Source organism: Equus caballus, chromosome X (assembly GCF_041296265.1).
Source record: "Equus caballus isolate H_3958 breed thoroughbred chromosome X, TB-T2T, whole genome shotgun sequence".
Classification (NCBI taxonomy): domain Eukaryota; kingdom Metazoa; phylum Chordata; class Mammalia; order Perissodactyla; family Equidae; genus Equus; species Equus caballus.
In genome coordinates, this window is record NC_091715.1 from 11,499,137 (window position 1) to 11,518,746 (window position 19,610).

The following is a 19,610-nucleotide window of genomic DNA, read 5'->3' on the forward strand; positions in this document are numbered from 1 at the left end:
AACAGAGAAGAATCATGTGGCCATGAGAATTGAGATGTGAATAAGGCTAACAGCTGAGCTAGTGCAGAAACTTGGAGCTGGAGGTGGCCTGAAGAAACACAAGCCGTCGAAGATGTCAGGGGCATCAGTGGGCTCTCCTCCATCATGGGATGGGGGTCAAGTCAAGTTAATAATTGAATCTCAAAGGAAACACTGATTTCCAGCTGATTCTTGCGTCACATTTGCTTCACCTCCTTTAGAATCTTAAACTTTCTGAGAGCCACTCCCTCAGTTTCCCAAAACTGACATCAAGTTTTGTTGTGCCCTTTCTGGGTAGCTGTGGAACCGAGAGAAGAATCATATGGCCATGATAATTGAGATGCGAATAAGACTAACAGCTGAGCTAGCGTGTGGTCTCTCCCCACACCTCCCACTTCTAAATTCCTTTCTCTCTTTAAAACATTTTTTTCTTTGGCATAAAACTTAGAGTGGTAGCATATTAAACAACACACAATATTCTATGGCTTGAATAATGGTGTTTATTTTCTTTAAATACGCTTAAATATGAAACAACAGACAGTAGTTCTGTAAACTCAAAACTAAAAGCTGGACGGTAATCAGAAAATCAGTGCTGATCATACAAATCAAAATCTGCATAAGAGAATCAGAATAATTCACAAGACAGTTGCAATTAGCAAAGGACTCGGAGACTATGCGAATTGCCTCGTCTGCTCTGAGTAATCAGTCACAGGGCACCTGTCATTCCATGATGATCAAACCTTTTTCCTTCACCAAAAAAAAAAAGGGTTATAGAGGTTTCCTCCTCTCCATTCTTTGTTGTGCGGAGGCATCTTCAGTTAGAAGACATCTGTCAGTGAACCAGGGAATCCTCAGCTAGTGTTTAATGGAAGGTTGGTCTGGATTCACCATGGTACTATGTAAAACAGATTTTTTTCTAACATCTGGAAAAAAACAGTGACAGCAACTTGGCAAAGCAGAATGCTGTTTAAAATGACAAGATGGGGAACTCGAGAACAAAGTTGAATCAAGGATTTTCTCGACCCTGGAGCCCATGGGCAGCCCTTTTCTCCTTTGGAAAGCGGCAATGCTTTGCACATGCTGGTTTTCCATTTGCACATGTTCTGCTGTGAAAGGGGCATCTATCCTCACAGCTGTTGCAAAAGAAAATAAACATGAAAATTCAGGATCAAGGACTAAATTCAAAGGAATAACTCTGTTCTGATTTAAGTTTTCAAAGTAAAATTTCCAGATACATATTTAAAATGTCAGTATCAAATCCTGAATGGTTATCCCATGTGGATTCAAAATCTGTGAAAGCCCAATCGGTAACCTGTAAGTGTTCTATTCATCAAGACATTTCCTGCTTTGTAAATCCAGTGACAACCCCTTCCTCAAAGAAAAAACAAACAAACATATATGGACATATATTGAGAGAGAGATTGAACCAAAGAGTCTGCTGATCTGAAACTCTCCCAAAATAATCTTTTAAATCTCATCAATTTAGTTTTTGCTTAAGATCCATAAGCCAACAACAGCAGACAGGACTTTCTTGATTCCACAGTTAATCATCACTCTATATACTCTCACTTATTCATTAGTTGCCAAACCTCTGTTTTACTAATAAAAAGGGGCTCAAGCACTGAAAAAAAAATTGGCTTAATAAAGAATCTCACTAAATCAAAACTGTATTTACATTAAATGTCAATGAGTCAGGTTAAGGCAAGAATGAAAAAGCCATTCACCTGCAGGTGTCTGGGTGAAATATCTTGTGCTTCTGGCAGCAGCTCTCCAGACTCTCTCTGCATTCAATGCAACTGCAGTTTTCTGGGTGCTGGATGAGATCTCTGGGACAGGGAGTTTTACAGACACATTCGCAACGATCTTCATCAAACATCATATGTGGCCCACAGAGAGCCAGTTCCTGGAGATGAGAATGGTCTAAAGAGAAACAGAAGAGTGTTGGTTGAATAGCTGTAGCACAGATAACATGATCACCAAAGCTGGTTGAATACTTTACATCATTCTAAAATAACTTAGAGTCACCTAATCTCCTTTCCTGTAGATTTTTGTCCCTAAACTTTTCACAAGGTGAAGGCGATTCACCTCTGATTTCACGACACAAATACAGAATTCATGTGTTCTCCTAAGTTTGTGATAAAAATGTTATGAGCTAAATATTTTTTATTATTTATTTATTTATTTATTTTGAGGAAGATTAGTCCTGAGCTAACATCTGCTGCCAATCCTCCTCTTTTTGCTGAGGAAGACTGGCCCCGAGCTAACTTCCGTGCCCATCTTCCTCTATTTTATTTGTGGGACTCCTGCCACAGCATGGCTTGACAAGAGGTGTGTGGGTCCATACCCAGTATCCAAACCGGCGAACACCAGGCCACTGAAACAGAACGTGCGAACTTAATCACTCCACCACTGGGCCAGCCCCAAAATGTTATGAGCTGAATATTTTTGATAAGATTTTTAAAGAAATTTTTAGCTTGGTGACTTGTTAAAAATGCAGACTTTCACAACCAAATATCAGTAATAAAATCTACGATGTCTAAGGATTATGAATCTAGTCCTTCCCAGTTTTTTAGGTGAAGATCAAAAAGAAAGAGGAACAGAAGTATTGGCACAGAAATACATCTCAGATCTTCCAGATTCTGGGTAGAAACAGTGATGTATTTCCTCCACTCGCAGATCACAACATTGATATAAAAGATACAACAGTCATAATGAACTTAGATTCCACAGATATCTGTTGGAACATATGTTCAGCTGAGAAAGGAGAGTCTGAGAAGTTTTGACACACTTAGCCAACAGATACTTCTTCTAGAAAGTGTACAAAACAATTGGATAACTACTACTACAAGTCCAATTCTGATCATCAAGTCGAAATTCATTGCAAAAAAATGGAACAGATAGAAACTTTAGAAGAACTTGACTATGTCACTTAGCATTCCTGAAGGTTTTGGAGGAAAGTACATGTTTAGTTTCTTCCCCAAACTTGCTTCTCTCCCAGTTTGCCTCATTTAGGGAATGGTGCCATCACTCTTGACTTCCTGCCATATTGAATCTAATCACCATGTCCACCCAGTTCTGCCTCCCTGAATTTGTTATTTTTCATCCTCACTGCCACCGTCTCAATTCAGTCAGTACCTTGTATTTTTTGTATAGATAGCTATCACTCATCTTGCCACTACAGTTTTACTCCTTCAATCATTCTCCACAATATTATCAAATGGAAATCTAATCGCATCACTCTACTGCTTTAAGTACTTTAAAAGATCCCCCTCTCTTTCACAATAAAGGCCAATTTTCCCACCAGGACGTTTGAGACACTCTATGAATTGGACCCCACTCACCTCCCAGACTCATCTTCTATCTGTCTCTCTCTCATATATCCTATCTTCTTTCCATACCAAATTAGAGTACTTTTTGTTCCCCTGATGTGCCAGAATCTTTCAGCCCCATGCCTTTGGCCTTGTACTTCTCTCTGCTAGTTATCCTTCCCCCTGATATCTTTCCCAGCTTCTGCAAGTTTAGCCAAGTACGCTTGCCCTGTGCATATTTCCATACTGTCCTTTCTTGCACTGCTTACATTTGTCTGTTTATGTCTATATTTCCTCCATTAATTAAAAAGTCCTGAAGGTTATAGGGATCATGTCTCATTGTTCTGGCATAAACTAAGCACTTGGTAAATGTTTGTTGAGTTTATTTGGCATAATAAAAGGGTCTTGAAGCAGGCCAATGTATGGAGACTCTGAAGAATCCCATCCAGCATTCCAAGGCATTGGATTAGACCATATGTTCTTGCCAGTATCTGACCATTAATAATGTATCAAAATGGTAATCTCACCTCGTCCAATCTCATAGTTTTAACAGCTCTGTGGTTAATGATCTTTGAGGGATCATGTGGAATGAGTCTTAGAAGGCTAGATCTGGAGAGACTCCATTCTAGACTGTGTGAAGAGGAAAAAAGTGAGCCCTGTAATCCATATGCCAGCGAGGCAGATGTCACTTTGGGGGAAGATGAGAATGGATTGTTAAAGGATAGTTAAGAAGCTCTTAGAAGATTTGCATAAATCACTAGGTGGCAGTAGAGATTCATTCAGAACATCAAGTAGGACCAACTCCATTCTTGGACAGGTGGTTTAGGGAAACAGGCAACTGGGTGTTTGCTGAACGTCAGCAAGGTAGCTGGCAGAGGTTGGCCTCAATCCTTATAGGCAAGTTAGTAGTGACAGAGTCTGGATGTAGGAGAACTGAGTGGAGCAGCAACTAGCTAAGGGTGGTACCCTGGAGTATTATATATTGATTTCAATACTATGGAGATTGATGATGGGATACCAATGTGTTCTGTTCTCAGCCTTGTTCCATTTATCATTTTTATCAATAAACTGATGGAATTCTTCCAAGTAAATTCTTGAAGTTGTGGGTATCTTGAAGAATTTAAAAGATAGAATCATGACTCACTAATTTTTTTTGGTATTGTGGTTTTCTTTTTAACAGTTTAGAGCAATGCCCTGAATCTAACAAGATAAAATTAAATTTGACTTGGATTCATTAACCCAAATTTGCTCATTCAGGGAAGAGAAGCTATTGTAGAAAGGCAGTTGGCTTAACAGCCACATGTGTGAAAAAGGTGCTTAGTGAACAGTAACCTCAGTATATGTCATCAGTTTGTTGGAGCCACTAGAGAAGTGACTGAATTTGGCCCACATCAATTGAATTATGGGAGATGAAAATTGGAAGTGATTTTGATCCAGGCTACCCTGTGCCTCTCACTTTCACGATTGCTACAACTTCCCAAAAGGTCCTCTGCCTTCTTTCCTGTCCCAGGCCAACCCATCCTCTTCTACACTGTCACCGGGTAGATTTTGTTAAAATTCTAATTGGTGCTATCACTGCTTGAACCATTTGAGTGGTTTCCTTTTGCCCTTAGCATCACATCCAAGCTCTGGGACAAGGTTCACAAGGTCCTTCCACGTAGCCCCTGTGAACCTCTCCAGCTTCCTCTCTCACATCTACCCAGCCCCCTCCCATTATGTTCCCACCTGGCAGAACTTCTTCCAGCACCCTGGATGTACTATGTTCTCTCTCTAACCCTGAGCACTCATTTTTCCCCTGCTCAGAGCACCTCTCTCCTTCCTGACTACTCTTCCTACCCTCAACACATGTGTGCACAGGCTAAGTCCTTCTCCAGGAATTACCTTCAGCAGAAAGAAGCTGCCTCACACAAGGTTATGTCCCTCCACGAGACAGCCCGTATCCAACAACCAGTCCCTAGGACCCAACTCCTTTGCCTTGATTTGGGACATCCTCCCCAAGGGCTGTCCTAGCTTAAGTTCCCCATGGGATTGGTTGACACCTCTTAGCAACTGCAACACAGTTCAACTTTCCTCTCTGTGCAGTCCTGCCTCTCTCTCACCTTTTAATGCCTTGTACCTGCACGCAAACTCCTGAATACAAATCTCTCTCTTAGAAGCTGTGTACCAGGGAAACCCCAATTAGAACAGCCTTTAAGCCCTATGTATATTGCTTCCCACAGTAACTTTCTAACACTATTAAAAAATGAGTCATATGGAGAAAGAATTAGATTGGTTTTATAGGGTTCTATGGGGTAAAACCTAGACTGAGTTGATGCTCTAGAGCTGGCCTGTCCCACACGGTAGGTATGGGCCCCATAGAGCATGAACTGGCAAGTCCAAATTGAGCTGTGCTCTACGTATAAAATACACACTGGATATCAAAGACTTAGCACAAAAAAGAAAGATATCTCATCAAAGATTTTATATTGATTGTATACTAAAATGATACTATTTTTGATATATGGGATTAAATAAAATATATTAAAATTAATTTCTCCTGTTTCACTTCACCTTTTTAACAATGTAAGTACTATAAAATGTAGGTTACATATGTGACTCTCATTGTAATTCTATCAGACAGTGCTGTTTGAGAGAGAGATTCGGGTTCAGTGTAGTTTACTAGAAACAAGAGTGTGTCCAGAGCAACTGAGCTGCCTCAGTGGGTGGCGAGTTTCCCTGTGACTGATATTTATTCTAGCAGAGGATGGCTGAAGACTTGGTGGGAAGGGAGTAGGTGACACTCAAGATCTGCATGGGCATAGAAACTATATGAACTTTAAGTTTCCCTCAAACCCTGGGTTGAGCTTTCATGAAAACATTTAGAAGGAAGCTGAGAAACAGAAGTATAGGAAGTAGGATATTATTTCTGGTTTCTAGGACAGATTCCTTAGAGTTTTCCTTACGAGTCTTGCTTTTAGATCATAGTTTACAATGAGCAAGGTTCATATTGCACCATTCCTTGTGATTTTTTCAGTGGAATCATGTCAAGTTCTCTGGGAAATAAATAAAAAATGCATTCTTTTTCAGCCAAATGTTCATCACCCAAACTCATGGCACTATGAGTTATGAGCAGTGACGATAGCCTATCTCATTTGGTTCCCAACTCTCATTAGTCCAATAGCTATGTCTGCTTTTACTTTGCCCCAGTTTCAGGAAAAGTTTTCTCTTATTCCACTTTTTTTTCAAATTATTGGCATGTTTTCATATGACACAGTTGAAAGAAACCAAGTCCAAAATTACTTTATGTTCCTGTGAGACTTTTATAGAAATAAATTAGTAAAATATGGTTGGCTAAGTGTTTAGTTCTGAAGTGGCCTTCATTAAAGGTTACCATCCCCTTTCAAATTCAATGTTTTAGGATGCTCTAATCACTTTGGGTTTTTCTTTAAGATTAAAAAGCAGAGTGATACATTGGTGGGCTTACTATATAATTATAGCACAGAGGGCTCTGGAATCTGACTGCTTCTATCATCCTTAGCGTGTGACCTGGAGAAAATTACTAGACATCTTGGTGTGTCCATTTTGTAATTGTAAAAAAGGGGGATAATAACAGTACATTATAGGATTATTATGAGGATTAAATGAGTTAATATATATAAAAGGCTTACACTATTGCCTGGTCAATAAACATTAGTTGCTATTGTTGCTATTTTTATTATTACTATTATTATTTCATTACTGCCATGATTACCTTCCATCCCAGGGAGTGGATTCTCCTCCCGTAAGACACATTTACACTTGTTGCTATCCCACAGCATGTCAATAGGACAGAGTTTCTTGGAATGGGAACAACTAGGAAAAGAACACAATAAAGCACATTTAAAAGCTTTCAAGGGCAATCATACCTTTGGAACACTTTTTCAAAATGTTGAATAAATTTCTGAGTGGAGAATAGTTAAGATTTTTAAGGAGCTTAATTCATATTTATGAACTGCATGTTATTAGACAGTAATTCTGTAATTACAAATATTCTATTTGGAAACCTTTGGAAACTAAACTGTAATCTTGGAAAGTTATAATCTTTTTAAGAAGATTGGTGTTAAAACTACGCAAATTAGCTGTCTACAGAGCTTATTTACCAAAAGTAAATATTGTTCTAACATAGCTCGTAAGCATGATTTTCTTTAAGATGGAGATAAGAACATTGGTAGGACAGCAGGGACATCTTGAGGATAAAAGGTTCTTCTATGTGAGCTTTCTTTTCTGCTTGAGGGGGCTCGAGGTATCTTCTTGTCTCAGTGTTAACTGACATATAACCACCAGGTCACTCCTTCACATGCCGCTCACGCATTGTGTTTACTGCTTTACTTCTGTGCGATCTAAGTATCCAACTTAGTTACTCTATGTTTTCATTCAGTATTTGTAATTTGTCTTTTATTTGTTTCTCTATATTAAATTCTTTTTTCCCCAAATCAATGATTCTTACCTTTGATTTCATAACACTGCAGGAGTTCATAATTTGTCTCATAAAGAATCACAAAATGCTCTCAAAAATTTCAAAGTCAAATTAATTTGAAGTCTTCTTAATTTAAAACAAGAATTTTCCATGTGTTAATCTTAAGAGGAAGGGTTAGAAAATCTCCAAACTCAGATGCAGACAGTTTTGCCACTCCACTGATGCCAGGAGGTTTTCTCCCCCTAATTTTGGGACTTAAATGTGTAAACAGCCTGAAATGAGTTTTATTTAATGCTTGTTCTGGAATGAGAGAACATCTGCCAAATTTGAGGCTGGAGTAGAGATTTATAATTGCATTAGCCTATGCATATTAAGAACAAAGGTGTCAGGGCTGGCTCCGTGACCAAGTGGTTAAGTTCGCGCGCTCCGCTGCGGCGGCCCAGGGTTCGGATCCTGGGCGCGGACATGGCACTGCTCGTCAGGCCACGTTGAGGCAGCGTCCCACATCCCACAACTAGAAGGACCTGCAACTAAGATATACAGCTGTGTACGGGGGCGGGGGGGGGGCGGTTTGGGGAGATAAAGCAGAAAAAAAAAAAGAACAAAGGTGTCTACAAATGGACATGCTGAGTTCATAACCGCTGAGATTTTGGTCCTACTGCAATATACATCTAACACCTAATAAAAAAATATATTTGCCAAACAGTTATTACTAGTAGATCTGGATTAGAAACTAAAAGATGAAGAACTTGAAGAGAAAGTGATGACTCTATAATTAATGAAGTATTCTCCACACATAACTTTAGCAAAGGCAAAAACAAGTATAATCAAGAGAAATGCTTACTGATCTTCTTCTGGGATCTGGATGGATCTTCTGATAATGGAGTATGGATGGCGGGGAGCCGTTGGCAAGCACTTGCAACCTGTATGGTTGGCAACTTTAACAGGCACTAATTCAGGTACTGATGTCAAAGGCACTGATATCTCAAAGAGCTAGAGTAGAGAAAGATAACCATAACACATATATTTTTAAAAATAATAATAATTTCTACAGTCTACATTTTTACCATTGTCCTTTCTGGTAGTGACTTTGGCAAAGTTGTCCATTAAGTATAGAACTAATAAGGCTAAGAGTGGCATGATGGAAAGAATGCTGGACTGGGAGTCAGGAGATCAGGGCCTTATCCAACTTTACTAAGTATTTACGTTTGGTCAAAGCTCTTAACTTTTCAGTGTCACTGGTACCTTTATAAAAGGCACTGTTGTCCTTGCTCCTGCTTTAAATGTGAGTGTAAATTGTAAGGATTAAATGAAATGATAGCTATGAAGTTTCTTTGAGACAATGGTGAATAGATTATTCTTCAAAACTATTTACTTATCCTTTCCCATACAGTCTCCATTGAAGGAATATAATTTCCTGTTCCTTGACTTTGGACTTGGCCATGTGACTTGCTTTGGCCAACAGGATGTTAGCAGACTTGACACAAGTACAAACTTGAACTGTGTGTGCTTTGTAGGGCTTGTTTTCTCATGCATATGCTGTAGCCATGAGAAGAGCATGATCTGGCAGGCTTGCTGGTCCAAGGGATGAGAGACACAGGGAACAGACCTGGACTCAGTTTGCAGCTTGGAGTCAAGCCCAGCTGAGCCCACTCTAAACTAACTGCATCTCAGATACACGAGTGAGAATAATTCATTGTTGTTTGAAGCCACTGAGTTTTGGGGTGTTTATTATGCAGCATTACATGGCAATAACTGACTGACACAAGATTGTTATGCCCAAGCAAGTAATTATAGGTAACACAAATATCATTCTTTCTGTTTCTATATGCCAGGCCCTATTGGAAGCACTTTTATATTAATTCATTTACCCCTTATAACAACATTATGGGGTGGGTTTTTTTAAATTACTCCCCACGCTACAGGTGAAGAAACAGATGTACAGAGAGGTTATATAACTTGCCTAAGGCCACATAACTATTGATTGAATGAGTGGGGATTTGAACCCAGGGAGTCTATTCTAGAGCCAGAGGTACTCTTAAGATACTCTTAAGAATACACTTGATTATTTTTTGGAATGAAATTGCTGTGACTAGAAGAAGTAAGGTAGGATCTTAGCAAGTAGAATTTAGAGAAATGTCAATTACTTTGCATCTAGAGTGGTTCTATGATGTATGGATGAATTTGAACTTGATTTTAATGCGCTGTCCATTTAATCACCATTCCATGTAGACCTTCCTACACAGAGTATTCATTTATTCACTTTGTTTCTAAGAGGTATTTCAAATAGTCCATAACTTTGGGATGAGAAGTAGTTTTTTCAAAAGCACTATTAAAATGTTCAAATATGCATATTTAGAAAGAAAAACTGCTGTACACTTACACTTAAGTACATTCTTTAAAACTAATCATTTGTTGAGTGCAGCAGTCAAAATAAAGTACTCAACTATCTATTAAGTGGAAACAATCCATTAAAGTTGTGTTTATTCTGACCTTTTGATATGTAATGGAACTTCCATGAGTCTGACTAAGAGAGTTTTTAGAGTGTTTACTTTGCATAAACTTCATCTTCTTGCGAAATTTTTCAACTATGCTCTAGGGAATACTATGGTCACATTATGCAAGCTTTGTTTCTACTAACAGTTGATGCTTAGCCATACTTATATCATTTTTTTTTACTGATTGTCAAATAGTAGAGGTCAGAATTTTCACAAGTTCCAAGACTCTCTAAAAGGATTTAGGAACAGAAACTCTCCAGTTTAAGGGGTATTTTAGGGGGTTGGGGAAACAAAATTAATAAGTTAGCCTATTATCAAACAAGTCAGTATTCCATTCTTTCCATCTAATTAAGATAATTACCTAACATGGATCTACTCGGTACCTATGTGTTTTATTGTACTACCTCTTTTCACAAACGTGAGGAGAATAGATTGTATAGGCAAATGTGACAATTAAATGAATATATCAACACGCATGAGGAAATTTGCAACATAGAACCAAAAGGAATGTAGTTTGACTTACAGCTTTTTCTTTTTAATATATTTTCCTAGGTTTGTTATTATTGCTCTCCTATGCAACGTTTATTACATTTTACAACAATATGGTAGCAATAGAAAGAAAGACATCTACTGAGCAAAAGGGATTTTATAAGATGGAGAAGAAAGAATGATTTCTTTCATGGAGATTGTAGATTTTCAAAGATCATTTATACTGAATGTTTGCCATTTGCCCCTCTAGAGAGAGACACCATTTTCTCTCCTTCTTTCCCCACTGGGCTCTGTGTCCCAGGATGCTGACCTCCACGGACCGCATCTATAGGTCCTCTTGCCTCCCCCCGCAACCCCGATTCCTTGCAGGCTAAGGGTTGGCAGTAGCTGCCACTTCCACTTAGCTAGCCAGTCCAGCAGCTCTCTTCTCCACTTTCTCTCTGGGTTCCCATAACTCCTCCCTCCCCTTGCCTCTTCAGTCTAAGGGTGGGAACAGCTCCCTCTTTGTGCCAGCCCTGAGTGCTTCCCAAGCCCTTCTGCCTTCCCCTAATCCTGCCCACACCCTTCATTAAACTCTTCTCAATCACTCCATTTGAACAACATGGAACCTAGCGAATACACAAGACACTGCAACTGTCTTCATTCCTTTTAATGTCTGTCCTAGTAACTTCCAGAAGATTTCCTGCTTCTTGACATTATAGCATCAGAGAGACAGTAACTGATAAGAGTTCAGGCTCTGGAGTCCCATAGATCTGGATTTGAATCTCAGCTCTGCCATAAGTTACCTCTCTGAGCCTGTTTCCCCACCTATAAAGGAAGATAATAAGATACCCTTGTAGCTTGTTTCAGGGATTAAAGGAGATAAGGCACATAAAGGATTTAGCCCAGTGCTTGGCAATAAACTTAGTTGTAGCTATCCATACTATCACCATCAGGGCTTTGGAGAAGGCACACTTGCTGACGTCCTCATACCTGTTTGGATATGTACGAGGTGCTCGTGTTCATACAGATGAGGCTCTCTTCATTGCAGCAGCCGCCACACCGGAACACGTTCACACAGGGAGGCTTGAAGAACGTGTTGGTGCTCCTCCCCAGCTCGCTGGCAACCTCCACGCACGTCTCTCTAGGGCTGCACTGGGTTCTTTGCCATTCTTCATCTATGACTGCAGAGAGGGAGCTCATTGGGGCCAGCAGAAGAAATGGCCCTGACACGCGCTGGCATGTGTGCCAGGGTTCTGCTGAACAGTCATTGTCACATTTGTAGTGCTTGTTTATTTTACTAGATGATATTTTTTGTCAGTCTTTTAGCCAAAGATTGTTTTCAGAAAAATTAAAACCCAAATCTATGCTCCTTCCCATTTATACAATACCTTCGTAGAATATTCTTTTATTTTCCTTTGGTGCAGAACATCATGTCTTGTATATAACTACACTGGGTACATCTGGAGAAGCTGGCTAATAAGGAAGTAAATGGAAGCATGTAAAGAAATAACATGTAAGTGTTATTTATTAAGCAATTTACAGGATACAGCTGGATAGCATTTCTTCTACTCCAAGCCAGGTGTGGGTAGGTTTTAGCACCATCAAGAAATACATTTCTGTTGGTTGCTTAAGTAACTATAGTAGGCTTCAAACCTGGCAAACACTTGAATGGACATTTAAGTGGAACTAACCTTTCCTAAAGTCAGAGTTTTCTCATTTGCAAGTGCCCAATACTGATGATTATATAAAATGATGAAATAAGACTGTTCATTTTGATGGAAGGAGCAATATTCTGGCCATTCTAGCTAATTTGAGGGAAACAAGAAAAAGAGACAACTTTCTGGGAAAGAAAAGGTGACATACATTCTTGTAAAACAGTACTTGCTTTTGTTTAAATTAGATTTTGACACTTTGATACTTAATGTTGTATAGCCTTTCTACGGATGTTTTTAGGAAATGATTCAATTTATGATAGACAACATTTAAAGATTTTCTTTTTGCTTGCCATGGAACTATAGAATTTATTATATACGTTGGGGATGGTGGTGAAAACCTCTTGTGGTAAGGCAGCTTCTAAACAGACCCTCAGTGATGCCCACCTCCTGGTGTTCACACTCTTGTGTACGCCCCTCCTCTGTGTGTGAGCTAGACCTAGTGACTCACTTCTTATGAGGAGAATACAGCAAAAGTGATGAGATTTCACTTCCACGATTAGGTTAAAAAAGACTCTGACTTCTGTTTTCTTAGCAGTCTCTATCTCTTGCTGGCACTCTTTCTCTCGCCTTCTTGGCTTGCAGGCTTTGATGAAGCAAATTGCCATGTTGGAAAGGTCCACATGGCAGGGGACTGAGGGTGGCCTCTGGCCAACAGCCAATGACGAACTGGGACCCTCAGTCCAATAGCCTGTAAGGAACTGAGTCCTGCCAACAACCACTGAGTGAACTTGGAAGCACTTCCTGCCCCAACTGAACCTTGAGATGCTGCCCGTGGCCCAAGCTGACACCTTGACTGCAGCCCCTGGAGAGACCCTGAAGGAGAGACATCCATCTAGGTCATGTCTGCATTTCTGACCCACAGAAACGGTAAGACAAAAAAATGTTGTTTTAAGCAGCTAAGTTCTGGGGTAATGTGTAGCAATAGATAAACTGTTCTCCATATTCACCCCATCTTCAAAAATTTGTGTTGGTCTCTCTCCAGATTATTCTGAATTCCCATATATGTGAACATGTTTCCACTAGAAGGGACAGAGAGAACTTCTGCTTGAAGTATACAGATATATGACTGTTGGAGATCTGACCCTAGTTTCTAAATTATTCCTTTAAAACAGCTCTTCCATTCTCTGTATTTTAAGTCAGACAGAGAAAGATAAACACCTTATGATTTTACTCATATGTGGAAGATAAACAAACAAACACATAGATAAAAGGGGAACAGATTAGGGGTTACCAGAGGGGAAGGGGGTGTGGGGAGGGTAAAAGGGGTAAAGGGGCACATATGTATGGTGATGGATAAAAACCAGACTGTTGGTGGTGAACACGATGCAATCCATATAGAAACTGAAATATAGTGATGTACACCTGAAATTTACATAATGTTGTAAGCCAATAGGACCTCAATAAAATAATTTTTTGAAAAAGTAAGAAAGAAAAGAAGCATCTTTTCCATATTCTGTTTCCTTTTTTCCCCATTAATCTCAATTGTCGTCATATGTTCCTTCTTTAATCACTGAAAATGCAAAATACAAGGTGTTTGGCTGGCTGAGAAACATTGCATATACTACACAGTTTGCCTAAACTTTGTTTTTCGTAACAAAATCTTCAATCCTAAGAAACTTTTTTAAATTTATGATTATGAATATTTATATAAAGAGCCTGAAGACTGTAAATATGAGAGATGAATTACCCAATTAGGTATTAATATGGGCATTATTTAATTCACTATTATTAATCATGAGTCCTGGAAAAACAAGTAATCAACTTATGAAAATATTCCTTGTTTAAAATTCTACTTAAATGTTGCTTTCCATTTGCTTTTTTAAAAAACTAAGTTTTGAAAGTTGATGCAGTAAGATTTTCATCACAATTGCATGGAACTATGATCAACGTCCCTGATCAAAGCTTCATAACTCGGCTGTTCTTTACTACTGCCCAGCAGGACTGCTCTGCCTCAGGGAATCACCCTGAAACCCATGAGGGAGAGTTGATAACAAAATATAACAGGCGTAACACACCGATTTTATTATTTACTGCTTCTAACTTAGTAAATAACTTTAGATGATCCTCCACGTACTAAGAGACATTTTAGAGTTGGCAAGTTCCATATTTTTATGTGTTGTTAAAATATATATTTTTGTTTGTGAGGAAGATTGGCCCTGAGCTAACATCTGTGCCAATCTTCCTCTATTTTGCGTGGGATGATGCCACAGTGTGGCTCAAGGAGCAGTGCTAGGTCTGCACCTGGGATCCGAACCTGTGAACCCCACAGCCGCCGAAGCAGAGCACTGCAAACTTAACCACTATGCCACCAGGCTGGCCCCTAAAATATTTTTTAAATATATTTTTTATGGTTTCCTCCTTAGAAAATGTCAATGTCACTTTTTTTTTATCACCTAGTCTTGATTTTATCATAACGCTTGTCTACCTCCATCTTCGCGGATGTCTCACCTCAGATCTTGAGACAGGTCATCTAAGTTAAGGCCTTGGATCTCCAGGTGAGGTCTGACCCCTTTGTTTTCATGAGGTCCATGCTAATTCACCAGATAGAAACAACAAGAGCTTCAAAATCTGTCTGAAGTGGGTTCTAGGCCATGGTTCCAACCACCTCAACTCATTTAGACACACAGCCATACACATGAGCACAAAGAATGCTCTCCACACTCATGCCGGCGGTGCTGCTGAGAGATTTATCCCCGCTCATGCACAGCCTTCTCCACAGCCAACAACAGTGGCTTGTGCAACATCATCTTTTTACAAATGGCAAAAAATAAAGATAACTCTAGAAAGAAAGAGAAGAATAATTTCGGCTTAGTGGTCAATTTGAATCATGTGATAGATATAATCTGTTACCAGGTAATCATATGTTGATCAAATCTAAAATACTAGATCAACAACGCCACAGCGGCTTCTTGTGTCATTTTGACACGTCATCAAAAATGTTAAATGCCAAATCGGAGACCACACTATTTGGCAAGCATTTCATTCATTATGGCATAGTACATACGGACAATGGTTTTCTTATAAAGAACCTCCATACCCTACTAGGGAACAGTCATTCCCTTTATTTCAAATTATGTTATTTTCTAATCTGGAGTTTGGATTCTTTTGTCTAGAGAATTTCCCCCTTCATTATTCTCCTAGTAATTGTATTATTACAACTCAGCCTCTAACTTCTACTTTTCATTTTTACTAAAATACATCACAGAATTTTGAAGAAACAAAAAAGCTATACCTAATCTCTTGGGATTTATCCGTGTACGTATGTTAGTAGAATGCTCCTTGCTGATGAACACCCAGGTTGTTTTATTTTTTAAGTAAACCCAGTGATTTTTTTTTCTATTGAGAACAGTCTTTCTGGGTTTGTTTTGCCCTCACATCTCTGAGTTAAATATATTTCTGTATTTTGAAGTGTTCTTTTGTGTTGGTTTTTCGGTTTTTATTTTTATTTTTTGGTGAGGAAGATTGGCCCTGAGCTAACATCTGTGCCGATCTTCCTCTATTTTATATGTGGGATGCCACCACAGTGTGGCTTGCTGAGCAGTATGTAGGTCCGCGCCTGGGATCTGAACCCGTGAATCACAGGCCACCAAAGCAGAGTATGAGAACTTAACCAGTACACCACCCAGCCAGCCCCTTGTGTTGGTTTTTTATCTCAAAATCATATTGAATATATGTCTCTGCAGAGTAAACACAGGAAACCAGGATTCTCCAGTAACATGAAAGCTATGAAATCAAAGACCCCCTTTTCTTCTCCCGACACGTGCCTGCCCTACTCAAGCTTTTGGAAGAAGTTGGTGCATTTGTCACTATCTGATAAAGAGCAAGAATCGGCCTCCATATGCACACACCTACCTTTCAGTGTTTCAATGTCATAGAAAGTTGCCGCAAACCTGGTGGACCGATGGGATGCAGAGCGAGTGTCTGTGCTGGTAAAACTCTTGAGCTTCAGCCGGCATCTCCACAGCTTCCAGTCCTCAAAGTGCGTGATCCGCAGCAGTTCCTCCAAACCAGAAGCTGCCCTAATCTGTTGTTCAGACCGTTCTAACATTGACTGCGATGCCCGCTTAAAAAGAACCAAAAACATTGGCTTAAAAGCAAGTTACTAAAGTTTTAGTTTGTTTTGATAACCTTCATTGCCAACACTTGAAAATGTAAATAGAGCTGAAAAGAAATTAGGGAGATTATTTAAATGTACACCGGTACCTAGGAAAAATGACATCTAGTATTTTTGATTCACATTCTACTCATTTATGATTGAATCAAAGGATTTACTTATTCCTTCTGGGTTCTCAGAACAATTAAAAACAATATGGTAGTGGGTTGAATGGTGGACTTCAAAATATGTCCACCTCCTAGCCCCCAGAACCTGTGAATGTGACTTCATGTGGGAAAAGGATCTTTGCAGATATAATGAAGTTAAGGATTTTGAGATGATCATCCTGGACTATCCAGGTGGACCCTAAATACAAAGACAATTGTCCTTAGAAGAGGAGAAGACACAGAGACAGAAGATTTCGTGAAGACGGAGACAAAGATTCAAGTCATGCAGCCCCAAGCTAGGGATGGCCTGGAGCCACCAGAAGCTGGAGGAGGCAAGGAAGGATTCTTTCCAAGAGTCTTTGGAGGGAGCACAGCCCTGCCGACACCTTGATTTTGGCATTCTGGACTCCAGAACTGTGAGAGAATAAATTCCTGTTGTTTCAAGCCACCAACTTTGTGGTGATTTGGTACAGCAGCCACAGGAAACTAATAGAGATTTTAAAATCATACTATTTTGTGAGAGGAGCCAATGACAGTTGTTTTCATTTCTGTTATTTGTTTGAGAAACTGACCCACAAAATCCCAGGGACTTTGCCTACAGTCACACAAGAAAGAAAGATTATAAGACCCTGATAACTTGAATTTTCTGACTTCTAACCCTCTGAGCCTTTTTTTTCTTTTTAAACCTGTTTACTATTCAAAGACATGATTTTTTTCTGATAAAATGCATTTTAAGTTGCAAATTTGCTTTCCACACAGTTGCGTGAACTGTATTGACTGATACAGTGCATGGATTTGTGAGGAAAAAAAAGGCTCAGCCAATAAAAGATTTTCAGTATGTAGCCTAATTGTTCAAAATTAGGGACTTGGTTATATAAATAATGATACATGCATTGGTTTTGATGATCACATCAAAATCAATGATGTAGGTGTATATTGGGCGGAATGAATTGAGCTCCTCCCTGGAATGTGCTGGAGAAACCATAGGTGGTCTGTCTATGGTTAGGGATCCGGATTTTCTCCTGCTAGGCCTGTGGTTACTGGGTTACTTGGTGGTTTGGATATGGGGGCTGAGGGGATTTTCAGAACTGGGGTGAGGGAAAAGATGGAGGACCCGTGTAGCTGCAGGATGGTGCTGAGACAGGAAAGTGGAGGGAGAGGTGAATATCAGCTGCCTGCTACAGGTGGAGAAACAGTGGGGAGAAAGAGAGATGAGCAAATGGGACTTTTAGGAAGCTTTACCTTGGGTGGTGTGATGTACGCCCTCCTCCACTGCCCCTCAAAAACTTTAAAAACTACATCATTCATCTCTGTTTGGGGAGTAGGGGTTTTTTTTCCAATATGATGGTGGATACTGAGAGTTGTCCGAATGTGGATGCTCAGAAGAGCAAGTGTGGTCCAAGTCATGTACGATTCAGTTATAACTTTTTAAATTACTTATGTATATATTTGTGTATAATATACATCATATATATAAGCAATTGACCATTGTTAATTAATCATATATATAAAATTAAATATATATATATAATATCTGGAGGGATATACATGAAAATATAAACAATGGTTAATTCTTTAGATCAAGGGTTGTCAAACTACAGTCCCTTGGCCTAATTCAGCCTGCTGCCTGCCTGTTTCTTGTTTTGTTTTGTTTTGTTCTAAAGATTTGCACCTGAGCTAACATCTGTTGCCAATCATCCTTTTTTCTTCTTCTCCCCAAAGCCCCCCAGTACACAGCTGTGTATTCCAGTTGTAGGTTCTTCTAGTTCTGCTACGTGGGATGCCACCTCAGCATGGCCTGATGAGAGGTGCCGTGTCGGCTCCCAAGATCTGAACCCATGAAACCCTGGGCCGCCAAAGCGGAACGTGCAAACTCAACCACTTGGCCGAGGGGCTGGCCCTGACTGCCTGTTTTTATAAATAAAGTTTTATTGGAACACAGCCATGTCCGTTCACTTACACATTGTCTATGGCTGCTTTCACTCTACAATGGCAGAGTTGAGAAGTTGCAACAGACAACTTCATAGCAGTTTTAATCTGAGGCCACCCATCTTTTTTTATTTCAATTCTTTAATATTCTCAGGCATTATATTTTTTGTTATTTCATGTATTATATTGTCTCTATTCTCCTTTTTGAAATACTTATCAGACATTATTGGAGCCTTTTAATGATCTTACATGTCTCTTAAATGTGCTTTCATATTTATCTATTTTTCTCTCCTTTCATCTCTCTTTAATGTGTTATAGATAAATCAATTGGTTCATCTTCCCAATTACCAATTCTCCTGTTGTGTGAGTCTAGAGTTTATTTTGTTAAGTTTTTAATTTCAATCACCATATTTCTAATTTCAAATATTTCTACTTCTCCTTCCTATCTTCTTTTAGTTTCATTCTGTATGTTTTTCCTAATTTAACATTTTATTTTGAGAAAATTATCCCTTTATTTCTTTAGGGGTCCTAAATAGGTTTATTTTAAGCATTTCTCCAAATTGTTTTATATTTTAACTTCATATATATATGATTTATGTCTTGATTATTCACTTTATTGGCTATCTTTCTTAGTAATAATTACCTCTATGTAATTATTTGGAACTTTGTTTCATCTTCATTGGGAGATTTGTTTTCCTTTCTCACTATTCTTTTTTCGTCATTTAAAAGTTTTGTGGTTGTACCCCCACCCTGACTCCCAGGGCCCTGAATCCAGAATCTTGTTGAGTATTTGTGACTCACGGATCAGCCCAGCTCAAGTCCTGGTTGCAAGGAAGTATCTGCTTCCTCCTTTGCCCCTAGTTAAGCAGTTTCATAGAAGACACAGCTCCAGGCAGCGATGAGCAGTAACTCTTCCTTCCTCTTTCATGGATTTGATGTAGCGCTCATGGAGCCCATTACCCACTGGAGCTGAACT

At 39.2% G+C, this 19,610-nt stretch overlaps 1 protein-coding gene and 1 long non-coding RNA gene across 3 annotated transcripts in view; one reads left to right on the top strand and one right to left on the bottom strand.

Annotated features, from left to right (window-relative positions):
* Nucleotides 1-495: 495 nt before the first annotated feature.
* Nucleotides 496-19,610, bottom strand: part of VEGFD (vascular endothelial growth factor D) — a 34,019-nt gene continuing 14,904 nt past the window's right edge. For both annotated transcript variants that reach the window (XM_001489992.5, XM_023634142.2), the window contains exons 2-7: nucleotides 16,298-16,508; nucleotides 11,721-11,911; nucleotides 8,606-8,754; nucleotides 7,057-7,157; nucleotides 1,743-1,938; nucleotides 496-1,151 (exon numbers count right to left, since the gene is read on the bottom strand). In XM_001489992.5, the coding sequence (XP_001490042.1) occupies nucleotides 1,025-1,151; nucleotides 1,743-1,938; nucleotides 7,057-7,157; nucleotides 8,606-8,754; nucleotides 11,721-11,911; nucleotides 16,298-16,508 (975 nt within the window). In that variant the 3' untranslated portion in view covers nucleotides 496-1,024. The remainder of the gene's footprint in view (nucleotides 1,152-1,742; nucleotides 1,939-7,056; nucleotides 7,158-8,605; nucleotides 8,755-11,720; nucleotides 11,912-16,297; nucleotides 16,509-19,610) is intronic.
* LOC138921753 (uncharacterized) lies at nucleotides 12,976-17,153 on the top strand. Its single transcript, XR_011434603.1, has 2 exons — nucleotides 12,976-13,312; nucleotides 16,129-17,153. It is a non-coding gene; the product is annotated as an uncharacterized lncRNA (long non-coding RNA).